Source organism: Mytilus trossulus, chromosome 7 (assembly GCF_036588685.1).
Source record: "Mytilus trossulus isolate FHL-02 chromosome 7, PNRI_Mtr1.1.1.hap1, whole genome shotgun sequence".
NCBI lineage: Eukaryota > Metazoa > Mollusca > Bivalvia > Mytilida > Mytilidae > Mytilus > Mytilus trossulus.
In genome coordinates this window covers 83,163,724-83,183,839 of record NC_086379.1, presented here as the reverse complement: position 1 = coordinate 83,183,839, position 20,116 = coordinate 83,163,724, and the positions used below count along the sequence as shown (strand labels likewise).

Sequence of the window (20,116 nt, the reverse complement as noted above, 5' to 3'; positions counted from 1 at the left end):
ATGTTCTTCTTTTGCTTTTTTTTTTTTGGCAGTCTAATAAACGACAAAATGCTTAGTTTGTCATTCCACAGTACTACTGTTGTAGATTATTATATCTCGTTTTAATCTAGATACTGATATAAAACGAAGCATTTATTAAGAACTTTAAACATTACATTTTAGTTTTATTTGATGCGTTTCCCTCAGTTTTAGTTTGTAACCCGGATTTTTTTTTCTCTCAGATGGGTATTAAGATTTATCATTCTTCATCTGTACGTCGGTCCCAAAAATAAGTTTCTGTATCTCAACATTATTTTCCCTAAGCAACTGTTATGAAGCTTTAACACATTGCTAATTATCACCAATTACAGATCATTTATGAATATGGAAAAACTGTCAAGTTTAACATTACTTTGCCTCAACCAAATATTCTACACAAAATGTCTACTCCAAAAAGCTAGAAACAGGTGCGAATATTGTCATTTTTACCATTCTCAAGTTATGTCCTAATATCAATGGACAATTTACTGAATATGCCGTATATTTACAAGAAGTGTACCATGTAAACATGTTTCTTTTATATAAGCCCACAGTTGCGTCAATATAAAAAAATATTTTGTTAAGACTTTAGACAAACTGGTTCTTATAATAAAATATATAGTTATAAAGATATAGTTGGTCGATGCAACTAGTGGTGGATATTTATTACCCCGAGGGTATCAACAGCCCAGTAGTCAGCATTTCTGTGTTGACTTGAGTTATCATTGATATGTTCATGATTATGAATTAGAATTAACTGCTAGCAATTTTTTTCATTTTTGAAATACTTAGGCTCTTCTACCTCAGGAAGAGATCACCTTATCTGTATTTGGCAAAATGTTTAGTAATTTTAACCTCAATGTTCTTCATCTTCATACTTTATTTGGCTTTTTAACATTTTTTTATACGAGCGTCACTGATGAGTCTTTGTAGACGAAACGCGTGTCTGGCGTAAAAAAAGAATTTTGAATCCTGGTATTTATGATGAGTGTATGTATGCATGAAGTTTCTAGCCACACATTGAATATTTTCACAGCAATTCGATCATCATTTACGTGATATATTTTCAAGAAACAACTAATTAAAAGATTTCGATCTGTGTAATTACTTTTTATGTTTCGACAGATCTGCTCCTATATCAACAATCAGGGATGGACAGAAGGTTGGCTTGATGATCAACAAGTACCATATGCCTACAAAGGTAATCAATGGGTTGGCTACGACAATCCTAGAAGCGTGGCATTAAAGGTAAGATATAACCAGAATTCAAAACACGAAACATACTCCTTCATTAACCAAAAACAAATTTTGATTGGTTCAAAATTTACTGAATGCTAAACTTCAAACGACAAAGAGCACGTGCATGTCCAAGAATATAAGTTTATATTACAATTCGCAGACATTTGATTTGTTCTGAGTCTTTTTTTGAAGTTAAATAACTGAATTCAGTCATTTACAGTTTTGTTGCTGAGATATTGCAGCGTAAAACCAGATGGAAACATGTTTACCTCGCCAAATTATGGATGTGCCTGTCCAAACTCAAGCTTGTTATTAATGACTATATTTTTGAAATTTTATTTATTGTTTTGTCATAAATCGGGGCGGTTTTTTTTGTGGTTTTTTTTTGGTTGTTTAGATTGTTTCACAGTTGTGATATCGCAATATGGTTATATTGTGGTATTTGATAGCTGATGCTATTGATATTGTACATTGTTGACGCCGATATCGTTGCTTAATTTCACCGCATATTTGCTCTGTGGAAAATTTTAAATTGATATACATGGTCGACAGCAACAAAGTTAAACCACAATCACTGAACAGCATGTTCCTGGCTTTGGACATACACATAGATAAAGAAGCGAGTTGTAACATATTTGACTCATTTTAAGTGTGTTGACCTCGTACAATGGAGTTTAAACACGTCATTAGAGGCAACTGTTAAAATCGAACTTAAGGTGGTGGCTCGGGCCTATTCGAAGTTTCTATCAGAAGTGCCGTATTTTTTGTTATTTTATTCTTTACAATAGTGAATCAAATTGGTCGAAAAACAAATAGGGGATCATGTACCATTTAATCTAAAAAAAAATAAATTTAAACAGGTATGTTAAAACTTTTTTCAATGAAATGATAGATAAAATGTAGGTGTTGACAATTTTTTATCATAATAACAGAAAAACCTTCTATAATACTTGGTCCAAATTCTGGCTGGAAAATGGGGAAAATGGGTGAGATGTCATTTTTTAACAGATACACCTAATAACGAAAATATTTCTTCAGTGACATAACTTCAATGATTTAACATTTCTAATCAATCAAAATATGTTTTAAAAATAATATCGATTTAAGACAAATATTTTTCGTGCCCATTGTAATTCATGCGTGAAATTATGCGCAGTCGAATAGTCCCCATTCACTTTAATAAACAAAATAAATATATCTCAAAAAGACAATTGGGACAAAGTAAAGGTCATTGTTTTTTACTGTCAAGACTGTCAAGCAGTTCACCTCCGACGGTATATATTGCAAATGGCTTATTAGTTGTCAGAGAGCAATACAAAAAGCCTTGTGCATTTCCCAGAAAATATACTAGCACTCAGATCCGTTTAAAATACAATGAAAACATTATCATCTTTGAAGATTACTTTTTTTAAACAATTAGAAGTAACTTTTTTACTAAAAATTCATATGTCATAGAAACATGTACATTGAACAATTAAACGTGCATTTCCCTTCATAACGGATTTAAATCTTATTGGTTTTAAATTGGAATCCAACGAAAAGAAACTAAGAAATCAAAATTTACATTAATTTAGCAAAAGTCTTTATACTATATAATTACGAAAAAAGAGTTGCTTCTGATTTTATTATTATAGACAAAGTATGTCATGGACAACCATTTAGGTGGAGGTATGATATGGGCAGTAGATGTTGATGATTTTAATGATGTATGTGGGCTTGGAAAATACCCGATTGTAACAACAATGAGGAATGTGTTCAATGGTACTGCGGTTCCTCCTGTCTTTCAACCAACAAGTCCAAGCATAACGCCATCAACTAAAGGATCAACAACTTATTCTTCTATAAAGGTATCAACGACTCAATCTTCAACGACTAAATCTTTGATTAAGATATCGACATCAGATACATCAACAAAGGCATCAATAAGTGATTCTACAACAAAGATATCGATAAATGGTTCAACTAAATCATCAGGTATGAAAGCTCTTCTTTATGGGAATTACTGTTTTTAAAATGTTATAAGAATACATTGCATTCCGGACCACGGAATAGTTAGTAATTCGTCCTGATTTCACAATACGTCATTTCTTTGAATTAAATCAACCATGCTATTAACTATATTTGCAAAATATTGGGCCATCATATATTTATCTAGTTCACAAAATACTGGTCCATCCAATATATTATCTAGTTGAAAAACTAATTGTTTTAATGGTTTTTTACATTCTGACATTTTGATTGAGTTTGTGTCACAAGTACTGGATTTGTATTTGATATCAAAATGTTTTCAATCTGCATTTTTTCTAGGCTTTCAAGATTGTTGCGAAAGCAGTAACATATCTGTAGATGTTGTTCTTGGTGTGTTACTGGCGATAGCGCTGGCAACAGTTATATTGCTACTCCTTGTCATCTTCAAACTAAAAGGTTATGAGGTCGTCCTGTTGCGTTTCTGTATACAGAAGATTAAACCAGAACAGTATGACAACTTGAAAGGTCCAAGTGTATTGCCGAATGTTGGTTATATTTATGACGAAATTAACATAGAAGGTGAAACTGATGAAATTGTTGCGACGGATCTAAAATGTTAACCGTCGGTTATAAACCAATTCATTTATTACAGTGAACTCAGCAAACATGTTAAAGGTTTTTAATATCTAGAATTGTGTCTGGAGACCTTACATTGGTAGCATTATTATTGATATGGTTTGAATTATAAAATAACTGTTTACAAAACATTAACATTTTCGAATAACTAAGAGTTATTTATCCAAGGAACAAATTACATTAGATGTAATTGATATCTTTTGTAATTTAAGGTCCTAAATTCTCTTTAACATATTACTTCCTTTTTAACCTTTTTTAAATTGTTTATTTGCGTCAAACGCGTTTAGTCTACAACAAACTCGTCAGAGATGCTCGAATAAAAAAAAATCAGTCTTAAGTAACTTTTGTATTCCTTCTTTTTTCTCTAATGTGTTTTGTATATATGCCTTTGTGTATTTCTTTGTTACATATTTCTTGGTGTTTATAGTGATTAATATTATAACGCAATTGTGACTGCTGAATCCCCATCTTTTTTTACATGTTTACTTTTTATAACTGTTTGTTTTGTTTACACATCGTTGTCAATAAAATCAAATGTTTTGCGACTGTCATACAAGTGAGTGGTTTAGCCACATATAAAACAAGTTTTGTCCATCAATTTCAGCATATGAAAATGCCTGCACTAAGTTAGAAATATGACAGTTGTTATCTCTTCGTGCGATGTGTTTCAGTTTTTGACTTTGCCACTTGACTACGGACTTTCTGTTATGAATTTTCCTTGGAGTTCGATATTTTTGTTATTTTGCTTTTCACATACTTTTATTTTGAAAGGTATTTCATGAATGTTTGTTTCTAATATTTAATTAACTGTGTATTTGTATTCAGATATCGCAGATCAAATTTATTCTTTCATTGTGTAATCATACGTTTTTTGATTGAGTTAAGTCTGCCAATTGATATTTTATCGTGTGTTTTTCTATGTTGTGATGTTATGATGAAAGATGCTAATGTGTGTAAGATCAACCAAAGATGAAGAACTGGATCTTCCATCATTGTATTGGATACCTAAACTACATAAGTGTCCTTACAAACAACGGTATATTGCTGGGTCTTCCAAGTGCTCAACGAAACCCCTTTCTAAATTATTAACATCTATTTTATCAGCAATCAAAGACGGGCTTCAACGTTATTGTGAAACTACTTATTCTAGAGGTGGCGTGAATTAGATGTGGATACTTAAAAATTCCAAAGATCTTTTAGAGTACATACAATCTAACTCTCTTTCATCTTGTAACAGTATTAAAACATTTGACTTTTCCACTCTTTACACAAGTATTTCACATTCCAAACTAAAAGACAAATTAAAAGAGTTGGTTTTACTTTGCTTCATAAAAAAGAATGGCCAACGTAGATACAAGTATCTTGTCTTAGGGAGGGATAAATCCTACTTTGTAAAGAATTACTCTGATTCAAACAAAAAATTCTCTGAAACCGATATTATCAAGATGCTTGATTTCTTGATTGACAACATATGTGTTACGTTCGGAGGACGTGTTTTTCAACAGACTGTCGGCATCCCAATGGGAACAAACTGTGCCCCTCTACTTGCTGACTTGTTTCTCTATTATTATGAGGCTGACTTCATGCAGGAACTTCTTAGGAAGAAAGATAAGAAGTTAGCAATATCCTTATTTCTTTGTCTAGAAATTGACAATGAGGGTCGGTTGAAGACAAAACTTTACGACAAAAGAGATGATTTCAGCTTTCCAATTGTGAACTTTCCATTTCTTAGTAACAACATTCCAGCAGCACCTGCATACGGGGTATATATCTCCCAAACTGATACGATATTCCCGTGCTTGCATTTCCTATCATGATTTTCTTGATAGAGGGTTAATGCTCACAAGGAAGCTATTAAACCAAGAGTTCCAAATGGTTAAGTTGAAATCATCCCTTCGTAAATTTTACGCACGCCATCACGAGTTGGTTGACCGTTATGAAATAACCGTTTCACAAATGATATCGGATATGTTCCTTACGTCGTAGCTACAATCCCCTTCCCTTTCATGAATTTGACCTACCGAATTAGACTATTTACCGGATTTGTAATCACGTAAGCAACACGACGGGTGCCGCATGTGGAGCAGGATCTGCTTACCATTCCGGAGCACCTGAGATCACCCCTAGTTTTTGGTGGGGTTCGTGTTGTTTATTCTTTAGTTTTCTATGTTGTGTCATATGTACTATTGTTTTTCTGTTTGGCTTTTTTTTATTTTTAGCCATGGCGTTGTCAGTTTGTTTTAGATTTATGAGTTTGACTGTCCCTTTGGTATCTTTCGTCCCTCTTTTATGCTATTGTTTCGGAAAAAGGGAGAAGGTTTGGATCCATTAAAACGTTCAATCCCGCTGCAAATGTTTGCACCTGTCCTAAGTTAGGAATCTGATGTACAGTAGTTGTCGTTTGTTTATGTAATATATACGTGTTTCTCGTTTCTCGTTTTGTTTATATAGATTAGACCGTTGGTGTTCCCGTTTGAATGGTTTTACTCTAGTAATTTTGGGGCCCTTTATAGCTTGTTGTTCGTTGTGAGCCAAGGCTCCGTGTTGAAGGCCGTACTTTAACCTATAATGGTTTACTTTTTGAATTGTTATTTGGATGGAGAGTTGTCTCATTGGCACTCACACCACATCATCCTATATCTATTTTGTACAAATATAATGTAGGGAATTTAACGACATGTAATCGTTTTGATTGCATAATAATTGTCAATAAGAAAAAGTCTAAATCAGTAATGACTTATCATATGTCGTTGCATATTCATTGAAAATATATATCCTAGGAACTTGTCACTTTCATTTGATCCTTGTTTAGCTATGATCTGTGTCATTTTTTGTGTTTGCCAATGCACGTCCAGTGTGTATTCCAATTCTACAAGTTTTATTTATGGTTTTTGAATAAAGTACATCATATTCTTTAATTCATGCGTCCTTAGAATTCATCGTGATCTCTTATTTGATCAAAATCTTTGTAGCATTAAATTGTTTGCGTGTTGTTTTCATTTATGTTCTGTATCATAACTGTTTTTTTACGGATATAACTTTTTCCATCATATTCTCAAAATTAAAAGATAATGTAGACACATTTTAATACAAATACAATACCATACAAAAACAGAGGTATTGATTTTATCAAATTATATCATGTTAAATAAATCAAATTTATTTCAATTCTTATCTACTTATTTTGATAAAATAAAACCTCATACATTTCTGATACGTACAAAAATCAATCAAATTTTAATTCTTAAGTAAACGTTCATTACATCAGACTTTAGTATAGAAAATAGTTTACTCCTTAGTTATGAGAGTACCAAACATCGATATACATAAATATGAATCCAATTGAAAGGTAATCTTTTTCGAGTTTATCTATTTTCGCTATTTTTTAATTATCCATTAAAGTGGCAATAGAGACAATATATAAATTTAAATTTTGACGAAATATTTACTTTTGACCCTTTGAAAAAAAAATTATTAAAAAAGTTTGAACCACACTCTTTATCGGGAAAATGTCATTAGATATATAGCATTTTGACCAGCATAAATATTTGTTATTGAAAAGCTTGATATTTTTGTTAACAATAGAAATTTCCCTCTATTGTCGTATGTACCAACTTGATAAGCTTGTATTTGATTTTAAGATACTCCGGACATAAAAGAGGGACGATAGAAACCAAAGGGACAGTAAAACACATAAATCATATTTTTTAAGTCATGCGTCCTTAGAATTTGATCAAAATCTTTGTAGCATTAAATTGTTTGCATTTTGTTTTCATTTATGTTCTGATTCATAACTGTCGTATGTACCAACTTGATAAGCTTGTATTTGATTAAAAGATAATCCGAACATAAAAGACGGACGAAAGATACCAAAGGGACAGTCAAACTCATAAATCTAAAACAAACTGACAACGCCATGGCTAAAAATGAAAAAGACAAACAGAAAAACAACAGTACATATGACACAACATAGAAAACTAAAGAATTAACAACACGAACCCCACCAAAAACTAGGGGTGATATCAGGTGCTACGGAAGGGCGAGCAGATCCTGCTCTACATGTGGAATCCGTCGTGTTGATTATGTGATTACAAATCCGGTAAATAGTATAATTCGGTAAGTCACATTCATGAAAGGGAAGGGGATTGTAATTACGACGTAAGGAACATATCCGATATCATTTGTGAAACGGTTATTCTATATTTGTATAAAATGTGCACAATTTACATGTTTTTCAGCATAGGTAGCCTTTAGGGACGAATGTTTGCAATTGACAATTAGAAATTCGCATGTATTTTTTAGAGTGTAAACTCTCATAAAGTTGACGTGCTTCCGTCAATTTTGGTTTGTTACCTTCATGTAGACTTATTTTCTTTCAATCGATTTACGACTTGTGTTGCCTTAATGAGTCACCTATTATCTGCTAAATATATCATGCCATAGTGTTTTTTGAAAAACGAATACGTTTATAAGTCACAAAAGTCTGAAATAATCATTTTGAAGCATATGACCTATGCAGAGGAATAAATCGTTTTTGTTGTTTATTTTATATTTGATGTATCAGATTGAAGTTTGAACAGTGGTTAAAAGGTTAATGGCAGGTGTTGTCATCTGGGTTAGTTTAGACTTTCATATTTTTGGAAGTTTGAATGTGTTTGCGTCGAGCTTGAATGAAAAGAAATTATTTTTCGAAATGCCTTCCTGGTTCCTTCAAATTGTTATCTTAAAAATAAATAAGTGACATATATTGTAGTAACCAATAATCCAGAAAAAATAAGATATAGATAAGACTGTGCAATAAATCCATGTAAGGAAATAAAACTATACGAAAAATTATTTAAGATCTATATCTTTCATTATGAATCACTACACATATATTAGGAATTGTCTTGTAAAGAACGATGGACTATATATGGTATACACACAACTGACTCTGTATTTCGAAAATCAAATGTTGTCTAAGCCGCAAGCACCACAGATATATCAAAATAACGGTGTTAATTGAGGTCGGTTTACTTCTTCAATAATACAGTAATATTTAATGGTTGTAACATCTACAATGTCGTTATAAAAAGTACAATCATGGAACTACTGAACTAGTAATATCCAATTGGAAAGTCACTTGGTACAGGCATTTTCTTATGTAGAAGATGGTTTTACAGCTTCCTAAACCCCTCTCTTGTATAACGGTCGCAAAAAAGGTGTGTGAACAAATTAAATAGAATAATAGGTAACAATGTCAAAAAAGGATACAGCAATCAACATTGTCTTACAATCTGAAAATCTATGAAATATAACAAATATGTAACAAAGAAACTCAAAAAGACATCTCTTGTGGGGAGTTGTTCCATCGGCAGTCATACCACATTTTCATTTTTTGTCCCCGAGGGTATCATCAGCCCAGTAGTCAACACTTCGGTTTTTACATGAATAATACATAATAAAATGCATGTACCAAGTAAGGAATATGTCAGTATATTCATTCGTGTTATGTGTTTGTGCTTTGAATTATGCCTTTGATTTGGAACTTTCTATTTTTAATTTTTATCCGAATTTCAGTATTCTTGTGATTTTAATGTTTCTTTACAAGTGACCTTATAACACAGCAATTAACAACTACATGTAACCGTATGGCCTTTAGCAAAGCCCATACCGCATAGTCAGCTTTAAAATGCATCGAAACTTCTCTGCTTTGTAAAATACAGTGATTTATCAAGACTTTGGCGATTATGTATTTGCTTGTCATTCACTAAATATTACTAAAAATGTCATTTAACGATTAGCACTCTTGTAATGAATGTAAACCCAATCTGAAGACTTTGGCGATTACATTTATGTTTGTACTTCGGCTATTATATCCAACAACTATGTATACTGAAAAATCTAGCTAGCTATTAAACCAGGTTCAATCCACCATATTCTACATAAGAAAATGCCTGTTCCAAGTCAGGAATATGACAGTTATTATCCATTTGTTTGATGCGTTTGAACTTTTGATTTTGGCATTTGATTTGGGACTTTGATTTCTTTTTTGAATTTTCCTCGAAGTTCAGTATGTTTGTGTTTTCATTTTTTATCTAACAATTGTTGAATGTTACTGTACCTTTTTCATGTTGTAATGGCGTTTGGTCTATCATTTGTAAAATAACTGTACGTTATTTCAAACTTTTGTCACATTTCTATTAAATTATATAACAAAGTATCAAGACGTTTATCATAAGTGGGCTGAATTTTGACTATTTCAGACTATCGCAGACGTAGAAAATTCAACATATGCCGTAACTCTGCTGATTTCTTCTATAATATCTCTAGCTTAAATGATTTTTAACGTTAAAATGTGTAATATATGTTGACTTAACGTTTGCTGATGGAGGCAACAATTATTTCTTCCGCTTACATACCAAGATAATAATTTTGTTTACTTTTGAAAATTGTTCATGTATCAAAAATATCTATCAATGTTTATTTGTTTCTTTAATATTGAATACACCATTTCAAAATCATAACAATACTCGTTTAGGTACTATTTTTCGGAAATATATATTGTCTATACAGTTCAAAGGCAAACGTTGTCATGTGCGTTATTGACTAATATATATGTGTATGTAAACTCTGTTTCGCTTTTATACAATAAGCGGGAAAAGATTTATAACAGAATCAAAACAAAAATTGAAAGTTCATGTGAGGAAATAAAACATTGTTTAAGTTAATTTACTATCTTACACAGTAAATCACACCAACAAAACATATGAAAAAACAAAGATCCATATAAGGATATATAAACCACTAATAATCTTTTAAATTAACTGTTTCCTTACAAGTGAGCACAGAACACTTATTTATTTCAAGACATCGTATGTCACTTCAGGACAGTGGTAAGTTTGAAATTGTTTAGAGTAAAACAGTTTTTATTAATTTATATAAAAAAAATAATGGGCAAAAGTCTTTTGATAATTATAATTCTTTTTTTTCTGATGAGCTTATGTCTGTCTTTAAGCCTTTTTTTTTGCATATTTAATTCTTTTCATAGTGATAATGACACAATGGTGATTGCTGTACCCCTATCTTTGACCTTTTTACCAATAATAGATGTGGTATGAGTGCCAATAAGACAACGCTCTATCGAAGTCACAATTTGTAAAATAAAAAAAACATTATATGTTCAAAAACGGTCTTCAATACAGATTATAGGTTCACATCGAGCAGTCTGTTTTATGTTGCTCACACATCAAGGTCAATATGATAGAATTATATGCGGCTGTCATACAAGTGCACGATTTAGTTAGTTATAAAGTCAGGTAAATTCTTTTTTTTTCTAAAATAATATCTTTATTGCACTTTTCTTTTAATTTTTGCCAAATTACTCTACCTACTGCAGTTGGCCGAGTATCTCTGTGAATTAGTCACTGGGTAACCACGGAATATATTCAGTGAATTCATATCTATAGGTAGTTTGTCAAGTAAATTCTACCATTTTGTACATAAGAAAATGTTTTCCCAAAAATTTACCATTTCATTACGGACTTTCCGTTTTAATTTTTTCTCGGAGTAAGGTATTTCAGTTTTTTTACTTTTTGAAAAGACAACATACGTATTGAGAATTTCTGTCATTACATCAAATAGTTGTGAAGGGTTTTGTAAACGTGTGTTAGTGATTGGATTGCACAAATATACCAACAATGTTTTTGGTTGGATTTAGAAATATTGTTCCTATTAATTCATTAATAACGATAAAAAACATAAACTCTTAGAGAAGTGTTTAAATTAACATTTTATTATATTGTCTTTAAGAGAAAAATGTCCTACATGAAAATTGCCTTGAAGAAAAGATTCGAATATACAAACAAATATTTGCGTTCTATTAACCTCAGTTATAAACTAGTCTTATCTAAATTTCTATTCTTTTCATATCAGTATACATTTATTTCCTTTTCAGATGAATTGGTTCAAAGGTCTGGTTCTTTTACTTCCTTTGTCATCTGGTAAGTTTTGTTAGTCACGATATTTCCAAACAAATAAGACACAGATAAAATCTCGTTAGTGAACACCTCTGTCTAAATCAAAGACGATTATTATTTCAAGTTAAACAGTTGGTCACAATTAAGTAATCGTCCTCATAGTTAGATGTGATGTAGTTCATTACAAGATACTATCTTTTGTGCTTGTTGTGGCTGCTTCACAGACCATTTAACACATGTGAATAATCAAGTGTTTAGGAATATGGCAGTTAGTTTTTCTTGTTTCGTTGATTCATAGTGTTTGGTGTTGTCAGCTTTTATAAACAATCACTTTTTGAAATTAAAGTTTTTTGGATTGTTTGTATTTCTTTTTTCAAAACCAACTATCATAAAATTAGATCAACATTATATGAAACATATGAAAAAGAATCGCTCACAAAAATTAGTTGACTGCTTTACATGTATTTCGTACATCTTGCTGCCCTTTGTATTTTGGAATATAACTTAACACTTATTTTCAAATATTTGGTCGCAATGGTTTGGTGAACGAACACAAATTGCAAAGACAGAAGACAGTCACGTGAGCACTAGAACATTGATTTGAATAATAATTGAATATTTCAAATAAAAAAAGCAGATATTAATACTATTGTGGTTTGGCGTTATCGTTTGATTCTTTTTCTATGTCATTTATATCTCAATGTACAATTTTGAGTGTTGCTTATTGTTAACGGTCAGAAAGATCCCTTTGCCGTATTTGGCACAACTTTTTGGAATTTTGGATCCTCAATGCTCTTCAATTTTGTACTTGTTTGGCTGTATAACTATTTTGATATGAGCGTCACTCATGAGTCTTATGTAGACGAAACGCGCGTCTCGCGTACTAAATTATAATCATGGTACTTTTGATACCTATTTACACCACTGGGTCGATGTCACTGCTGGTGGACGTTTCGTCCCCGAGGGTATCACCAGCCCAGTAGTCAGCACTTCGGTGTAGAAATGAAGATCATATATGTGGTCATTTTATAAATATTGTTTACAAAACTTTGAATTTTTCGAAAAACTAAGTAATTTCTGGTCCCTGGTATATATTGCCTTAACCGTATTTGGCACAACTTTTTGGATTTTGGATCCTCAATGCTCCTCAACTTTTTACTTGTTTGGCTTTATAACTATTTTGATATAAGCGTCACTCACGAGTCTTATGTAGACGAAAAGCCTACTGGCGTACTAAATTATATTCCTGGTACTATTGATAACTACTATCAGTGCATATCTAAGGGATTTACTGAAGAGCTACCATGAACAGTCTGGAGAAAAAACATGACTTCTTATGATATTACAATATAAATGTATTAGTCTTTGAAAAGGGGACTTACACGAGATCATTTAAATCATATTAGAAGAAGATAATTAATGCGTTGATAAACAAAACGCCGACAAGACGATATCACATAATACTACCAAAGAAAATTATGAATGAGCAACACAAACTCTACTTTGCATTATGCAAGTAAAACAGGTTAACGTTTACAGCTTTGATTGGGTGAATGTTTTACATGAAATTGCATAATTTTATATTGAATACGTATATATTTTAGTGTTGGGAAATTATAAAAGAGTATGCTATTTTACAAACTGGGCCCAGTATCGACCTGGAACCGGAAAGTATATGGCTAGTGATGTAGATCCCTATCTATGTACACACGTCATATATGCATTCGCCAAAGTGGTGGGCAACACCATCGTACCGTACGAATGGAATGATATCAATGAATGGGGTAGGTTTTCAATAGTTGATAATATAAGGTCTACAAAATATCAAACCGTATTTATGAAATGATTTCAATGAACGGGTTATTTATTCATGTATTTGTTCTGAATGTTTTTGTGTCAATCTGTGGTAATTTTAACATTGCCATATAAGCAAGAGATTTAACTAGTTATAAAAACAGGTGCAAAATGTCCTGTATCAAGTCCGCAATTATAATATTGTTCGTTTCTGTGTGTGTGTGTTGCATTTTAACGTTGAGTCGTTTCTGTTTTCTCTTATTTTTGAGATAAGACGTGGCACGGTACTTGTCTATCCCATATTCATGTATTTGGTTTTGATGTTATATTTGTTATTCTCGTGGTGTATTGTCTGTTGCTTGGTCCGTTTCTGTGTGCTGTTGCGTTTCGGTGTTGTGTCGTTGTTCTCCTCTTATATTTAATGCGTTTCCCTCGGTTTTGGTTTGTTGCCCCGATTTTGTTTTTTGTCCATGGATTTATGAGTTTTGAACAGCGGTATACTACTGTTGCCTTTATTTATATAGCATTTGTTATCTCATACTCCGTTTCTATGTATGTTGGCGTTTGTTTTTGTAGCAGTTCAGTGTTTCTGTTGTTCTGTTGTTATGGATTGATGACTACTGAACAGCGGTATACAGTACTACTATTACCTTTATGTAAATTATCCAGCGTATATTATATAAAATGACATGAAATAATATAGAACCGTACAATATGCAATGATATTAATAAGTGGAGTAATGTATTCATAATATTGATTGCATTACTTCAAATTTATAAATAGAGGCGATAGCTAAAGAATAGTTAAAGGATATCTAAAGGAATATTAGAAATTATGCTTTGGACGCTTGTGTATAGATTGATATTCCTTAAAAGCTAAATTTATAAGTATATGTAATAATTCATTAATATAAAATGAGTACTTTTTCAAAAGCAAACAATAAATAATAAATTTGTCTTTCAATGAATGATGACGTTATCTTATTTCGTGATATTTGTTTCCATGTATTGTTATTTACTGTTTACCTTGACTTAATGTGTTTCAAAGCTAAAGGTCAGTATGAAATGATTTGTGATGTACGAAGTAAAAATCCTGCCTTAAAGATCCTGCTAGCTATCGGAGGATGGAATCATGGCAGTGCACCTTTCACCCAGGTGGTAGCTAACCAATTAAATATAAACGAGTTTGCTACAAACTCATTGACATTCCTCAGGACTAATGGTTTCGATGGTTTAGATCTTGACTGGGAATATCCTGCCAACAGAGGAAGTCCGTCTGAAGATAAACAGAGGTTCTCTCAGTTAGTAAAGGTCAGTTGATTATTCTTATTGTTGGAAAGTATCGATAAATGACATAAATACAGGAATCATGCAAAACAAAAGTTTTATCAATGAAAATTGAAAACAAAAAACTAAGCATTTCATCTGTCAGAAGCGCTTTTTATTATTTACCTCCATCAGGAACGTTCACATTCAAATTTGTGTATACTAGTATATCATTTTTCATTCCAGACATTAAGTACAAAGTATGACAATGAAGTATTGAAATCGGGGAAATCACGTCTTCTGTTGACTGCCGCTGTGGCAGCCGGTAAATCTACTATTGAAAGTGCGTATGAAATCAACATAATTGCACAGTAAGTTTGTCATACCAACTTTCTCAAAAGAGTATAGAAATAGTTTCTTTTTAAACAAGCAATTTTCAGATATTGAATATACTATTCGAAATTTTGTAATCAATAAAGTTTAGAATGGTTATTTGGAATATTTCAAATAGACAACAACCCGACCAAAGAAAAGTGAAAATTTTGTTATTTTAGTAACTACAAGTACGTGTATTATGTATTGGTGTATCATTCATAATGATAACCTAAGTATAACCGTCACGTATTTCATACTCGTTAAATATATTATAACTTTTGATTTTGCCTTATAATAAGGGACTTCCTGTTCTTAATTTTCCTTTTTGTTCGATATTTATATGTTATGGTATATTAATCAACCTATATTTGAACTTGTTTTACGATGTGTAATCATAGATAGAAAAAAAAAAAAAAACTCTCTGACTCAAACAAGGGTGTTTCTTATACTGTCAGCGCCAAATGGATACGTTTTTGTATTGATTACATATTTGTATCATTCTGAGAATGTGTGTTCTTTTAACAAACAATTGGCATTTCAATAAAAAAAACAAGTTTACACCTCTTCTTTCAAAATCGTTTCTTAATTCATTTGAGGCTGACTTTATAGAAAGCTTTTTAAGAAAAATGAACAGCTTAGAATGTCTTTTAATTTTTAAGTTCTACTATATAAATGATTTCTTTTAACAAATCAACTTAAAGTTTGGTTACTTACGATGTTTAGAGCATCTATTCCATCTAACTAGAGATGATATATGATACCATGGATACAATAACATTAATTCATCAATAAACTTACATATAGAAGTTGCCAATAAAGGGTCAGCTTTAATTACATAAGAGATGATTCCAACTTTCAAATTGTTAACTTTTTTATTTTTATATGGTGATTTTCCAGTTGTCTCTGCATATTAATCATATATCTCCAGGTTAAAAAGATATTCCAATGATTGCATTTCTCATCATGATTGCTTGATACATGGTTAATAACTGTTGAGAAATAATTTCGGTTTTATTGATGACAACAGATTTGTTACAAAAAAATTGAAAACAACACGTTTAATAATTCTATGCATCCGAAAAGTTTTTCTGGATTTACCTTCATCAGGAACGCTTAAAGCCAAACATTTGAACTTTCATAACCACAATAATGCCTTCTTCTCGATTTTTAACATATTCAAACAAGAAATTATACCTCAATTTGTACTTACATGACACAAATAATACGACGGTGCCAAATGTGAGGCAGTATCTGCTTACCCATCTGAAGCACCTGTTTTGTAGACTGTTGTTTTCCTGTTTCGACTTTTTTTATTTGTTGCCATGGTATTGACTTATTGTATTTAACTTCAGAGTTTGAAATCCTCTTGTTAATTTATTTATTATCAGCTGTTATTTTCTATATCTTGGGTCGTATATATAATAGTAATCACAATGTCTAGCTTCAAATGTACTGTTAATGTCGCCAACATACATAATTAATTGTTTATGTTATTCTATTTTCATTCCATGCTTTTTCAGACATTTGGATTTCATCAATCTCATGTCATATGATTTGTTCAGCGATTACAACAGCGTTACACAACATAACAGTCCTTTGTACAAATCTTTGGCTCCTAACGAAGCGTATAATATAGTAAGTATTAATGTCCATTGTCACAGTGAACAATAGTGATTGCTTTGTATATCATCAAACACAAAGATAATTATTTTCAACATCTCAACTTTTGAATATGAATTTAACCTTGAAAAATTTCTTGCGTTCTTTAAAAAAGTTCACGTTAAGAATTTCACACAAGATTATTCACGATATAAAAAAGACGATGTGGTATGATTGCCAATTAGACAACTGTCCACAAGATACCAAAATGACACACATATTAACTACTCTAGATACCACCTTCAACAATGAACAAAGCCCATACCGCGTAGCCAGCTATAAAAGGCCCCGAAATGACAATGCAAATGATTGTTAAATGAGTGTTACATTTAACAGTCAGAATTACACTAATACCAGTGGGGTTCAGGGTTGGCGCTATAGAACCAGGTTTAATCCACCATTTCTACATTTGAAAATTCCTGTACCAAGTCAGGAATATGACAGTTCTTGTCCATTCGTTCAGTATCTTTGTGATTTTACTTTTCATTTAATGTTTCTGGGTTTTTTTAAGGATTTTGCTGTTAAGATGTGGTTGAATGGGGGAACACCGAAACATAAACTGATTGTAGGAATGGCAACCTATGGAAGATCTTTTACATTACGAAGTTTAGCCGACACAGGATTTGGTGCTCCTACCACCGGTCAAGGTACAGCTGGAACATATACCCGAGAAAAGGGATTTCAATCGTATTATGAGGTATGGTTCCAAAATTGCTTTAAGGTAGATTCACTATTAACCGCCATCTTGTATTGTACAAAAGCAGTACATAATCGGTTTAGTTCCTTGCCAAACTATGCATATTTTCAGACAGACTCGCAAGGTTTGTGTAAGACTTTTTTTTATGTTAATAAAATCCAATGACTTATTGCATTATCGATAATGTTTTAACAAATACAAAATATTTGGGTTTTTTTTTTAATCAATGTCTCAACTTGTTAACTTCAGGGGAGATAGCTCATATAGTAAATGTTTGTACTTGAATGATATTAAAATGTTCATCTATTACTTGTTCAAAGAAAACAAGTTCGGTGACAGTGTAAGACAGTTCTATCTTATATAGACGTATATACTGACCATCCACCTTAATATAAAGTCTAAATAAAAGGACCTCAATTTCTATGTATATGTTTATGTCATTTTGTATTAAAAAAAAATTCTGAATTGTGAGCGTCGAAGGCACTGTAATGAATTATACTCATTCTAAATGCTTAAAACTAAACATATGAAACCTAGAGCTATGTGGTTACGTTTTAATCGTAAGAGATAAATATCAGGAAATCAAATGGATTTTAACAGAATAGTTAAATTAAGTAAAGGTCGTACTGAGAAAAAAAATCACTTTTCAACGAGGAATTTTAGAATAGAAGGTTACAAACCATATCTGTAACAAGCACTGATTGTAAACTCTCATTACTAAAAATCGTGATGCATAATGGATTTCAAAACAAATAAAATTGTGTTACTATAGTCATTTGAAGAATGCAATCAGAATGACACATTATCATAAAGCATTTTGTCTTTTTGATTGACAGGTGGTTTTTTTTAATATTCTGTGCCAAATATTATATGCAGATCTATGATGAATGTTCTTTTGTTTTAAGAAAATTAAGAAAGGAAATGGGGAATCTGTCAAACAGACAACAACTCGACCATAGAACAGACAACAGCAGAAGGCAACCAATGGGTCTACAATGCCGCGAAAAAATACCGCACCCGGAGGCGTCCTTCAGTTGGCTAGTATTCGCATTTCCATTCATAACACATCTTTTTGTTTTGATTAATAAAATACAAACTTTTTTTGAAGTTGTTGTAACTATATACCTATCTCTTAACTCAATCTTTTTTCCATAGATCTGTACTAATATCAACAAGCATGGATGGACGGAAGGTTGGTTAGATGAACAACAAGTACCATATGCCTTCAAAGGCAATCAATGGGTTGGTTACGATAATCCTAGAAGTATTGAAATAAAGGTAAGATTGGAAAATCAATTGCGCATTTAAAAACGAAATGATTTTGGGAAAGATGTCAACAGTCATGGTTTTGGAGAGTGGATACACACATGTTCACGGGAAAGGTGTAGGTCCGGTAATGGCCGATTTTGGCCTCAAATTTCAGGTTCATCTGATGAAAGATTTTGGACACTTTTTAAACACTTAAGTGTCTACTTCAGTCGATTCTATTAGTTTGGGTTAAATGTTTGAACTGATTAAGTCATTTCAGACGCTCATATTCAAGCTTAAATATGAAAAATCTATCAAATATGCCATAATATGTCACTTTTCAGATAGTTTTTGTCAAAAATGAAAGTGGCCGCAACCATGTTCGCCCTCAACCTTTAAATATGTTACTTATTATCATCAACTACAACTTCCATTTAAATATTTAGAATGAACACTAATGCGCCCACTTCCATTTAAGTCGAAAACCGTCTAAAATTTAACTAAAATGCTAAAATTGTAAAGATTTCAGTAATTTAGCATGATTTAATGATGCAAGTACCCGATATATGTGGATTATAATGTCAAAAACAGCACATATTTATGTAGCAGAATAAAAATATTTTCGTGAAGCAGTCACTATCGAAGATTAGCATACATTTGTTTTGGGTTTTTTTCATTTCAGACAAAATATGTCATTAACAATAGTTTAGGTGGAGGTATGATATGGGCAATAGACATCGATGATTTCCATGGTACATGTGGACATGGCAAATACCCGTTAATGACAACAATGAAGAATGTTTTCAATGGAACTGTGGGCCCTCCTATCATTGAACCGACAAGCAAACCAGGTACTTCATCAACCAAAGGGTCAACAACCTACTCTTCTGTAACGGTACCCACAACTAAATCATCAACTAAGGGGTCAACAACCTACTCTTCTGTAACGGCACCCACAACTAAATCTTCAACTAAGGGGTTGACGTCATATTCATCAACTTATAGCCGACCGATGTCAAAATTAACAACTAAGGTGTACGATTCGACTACAAAGACATTGCTTACTGATTCATCAACAAAGATATCGATAACTGACTCAACAAAATCATCGATGTCATCAGGTATCACAATATTTCCAAGAAATAATGTTAACAGTTATTAAACATTACAATACCAATTGAATGTCTACGGTCAATAAGACATACTCCTCATCTTTTCGTCGGTTTATTATATTAAGGTGCATTCACACGATACGATT

At 31.9% G+C, this 20,116-nt stretch overlaps 1 protein-coding gene across 1 annotated transcript in view; it reads left to right on the top strand.

Annotated features, from left to right (window-relative positions):
• LOC134726727 (uncharacterized) overlaps positions 1-20,116 on the top strand; it is a 75,418-nt gene that overhangs the window by 40,826 nt on the left and 14,476 nt on the right. Inside the window, exons 17-26 of the mRNA XM_063591145.1 lie at positions 1,144-1,266; positions 2,892-3,231; positions 3,565-3,804; positions 13,424-13,603; positions 14,662-14,924; positions 15,126-15,250; positions 16,775-16,889; positions 17,425-17,610; positions 18,766-18,888; positions 19,541-19,979. Of these exons, the coding sequence (XP_063447215.1) occupies positions 1,144-1,266; positions 2,892-3,231; positions 3,565-3,804; positions 13,424-13,603; positions 14,662-14,924; positions 15,126-15,250; positions 16,775-16,889; positions 17,425-17,610; positions 18,766-18,888; positions 19,541-19,979 (2,134 nt within the window). The remainder of the gene's footprint in view (positions 1-1,143; positions 1,267-2,891; positions 3,232-3,564; positions 3,805-13,423; positions 13,604-14,661; positions 14,925-15,125; positions 15,251-16,774; positions 16,890-17,424; positions 17,611-18,765; positions 18,889-19,540; positions 19,980-20,116) is intronic.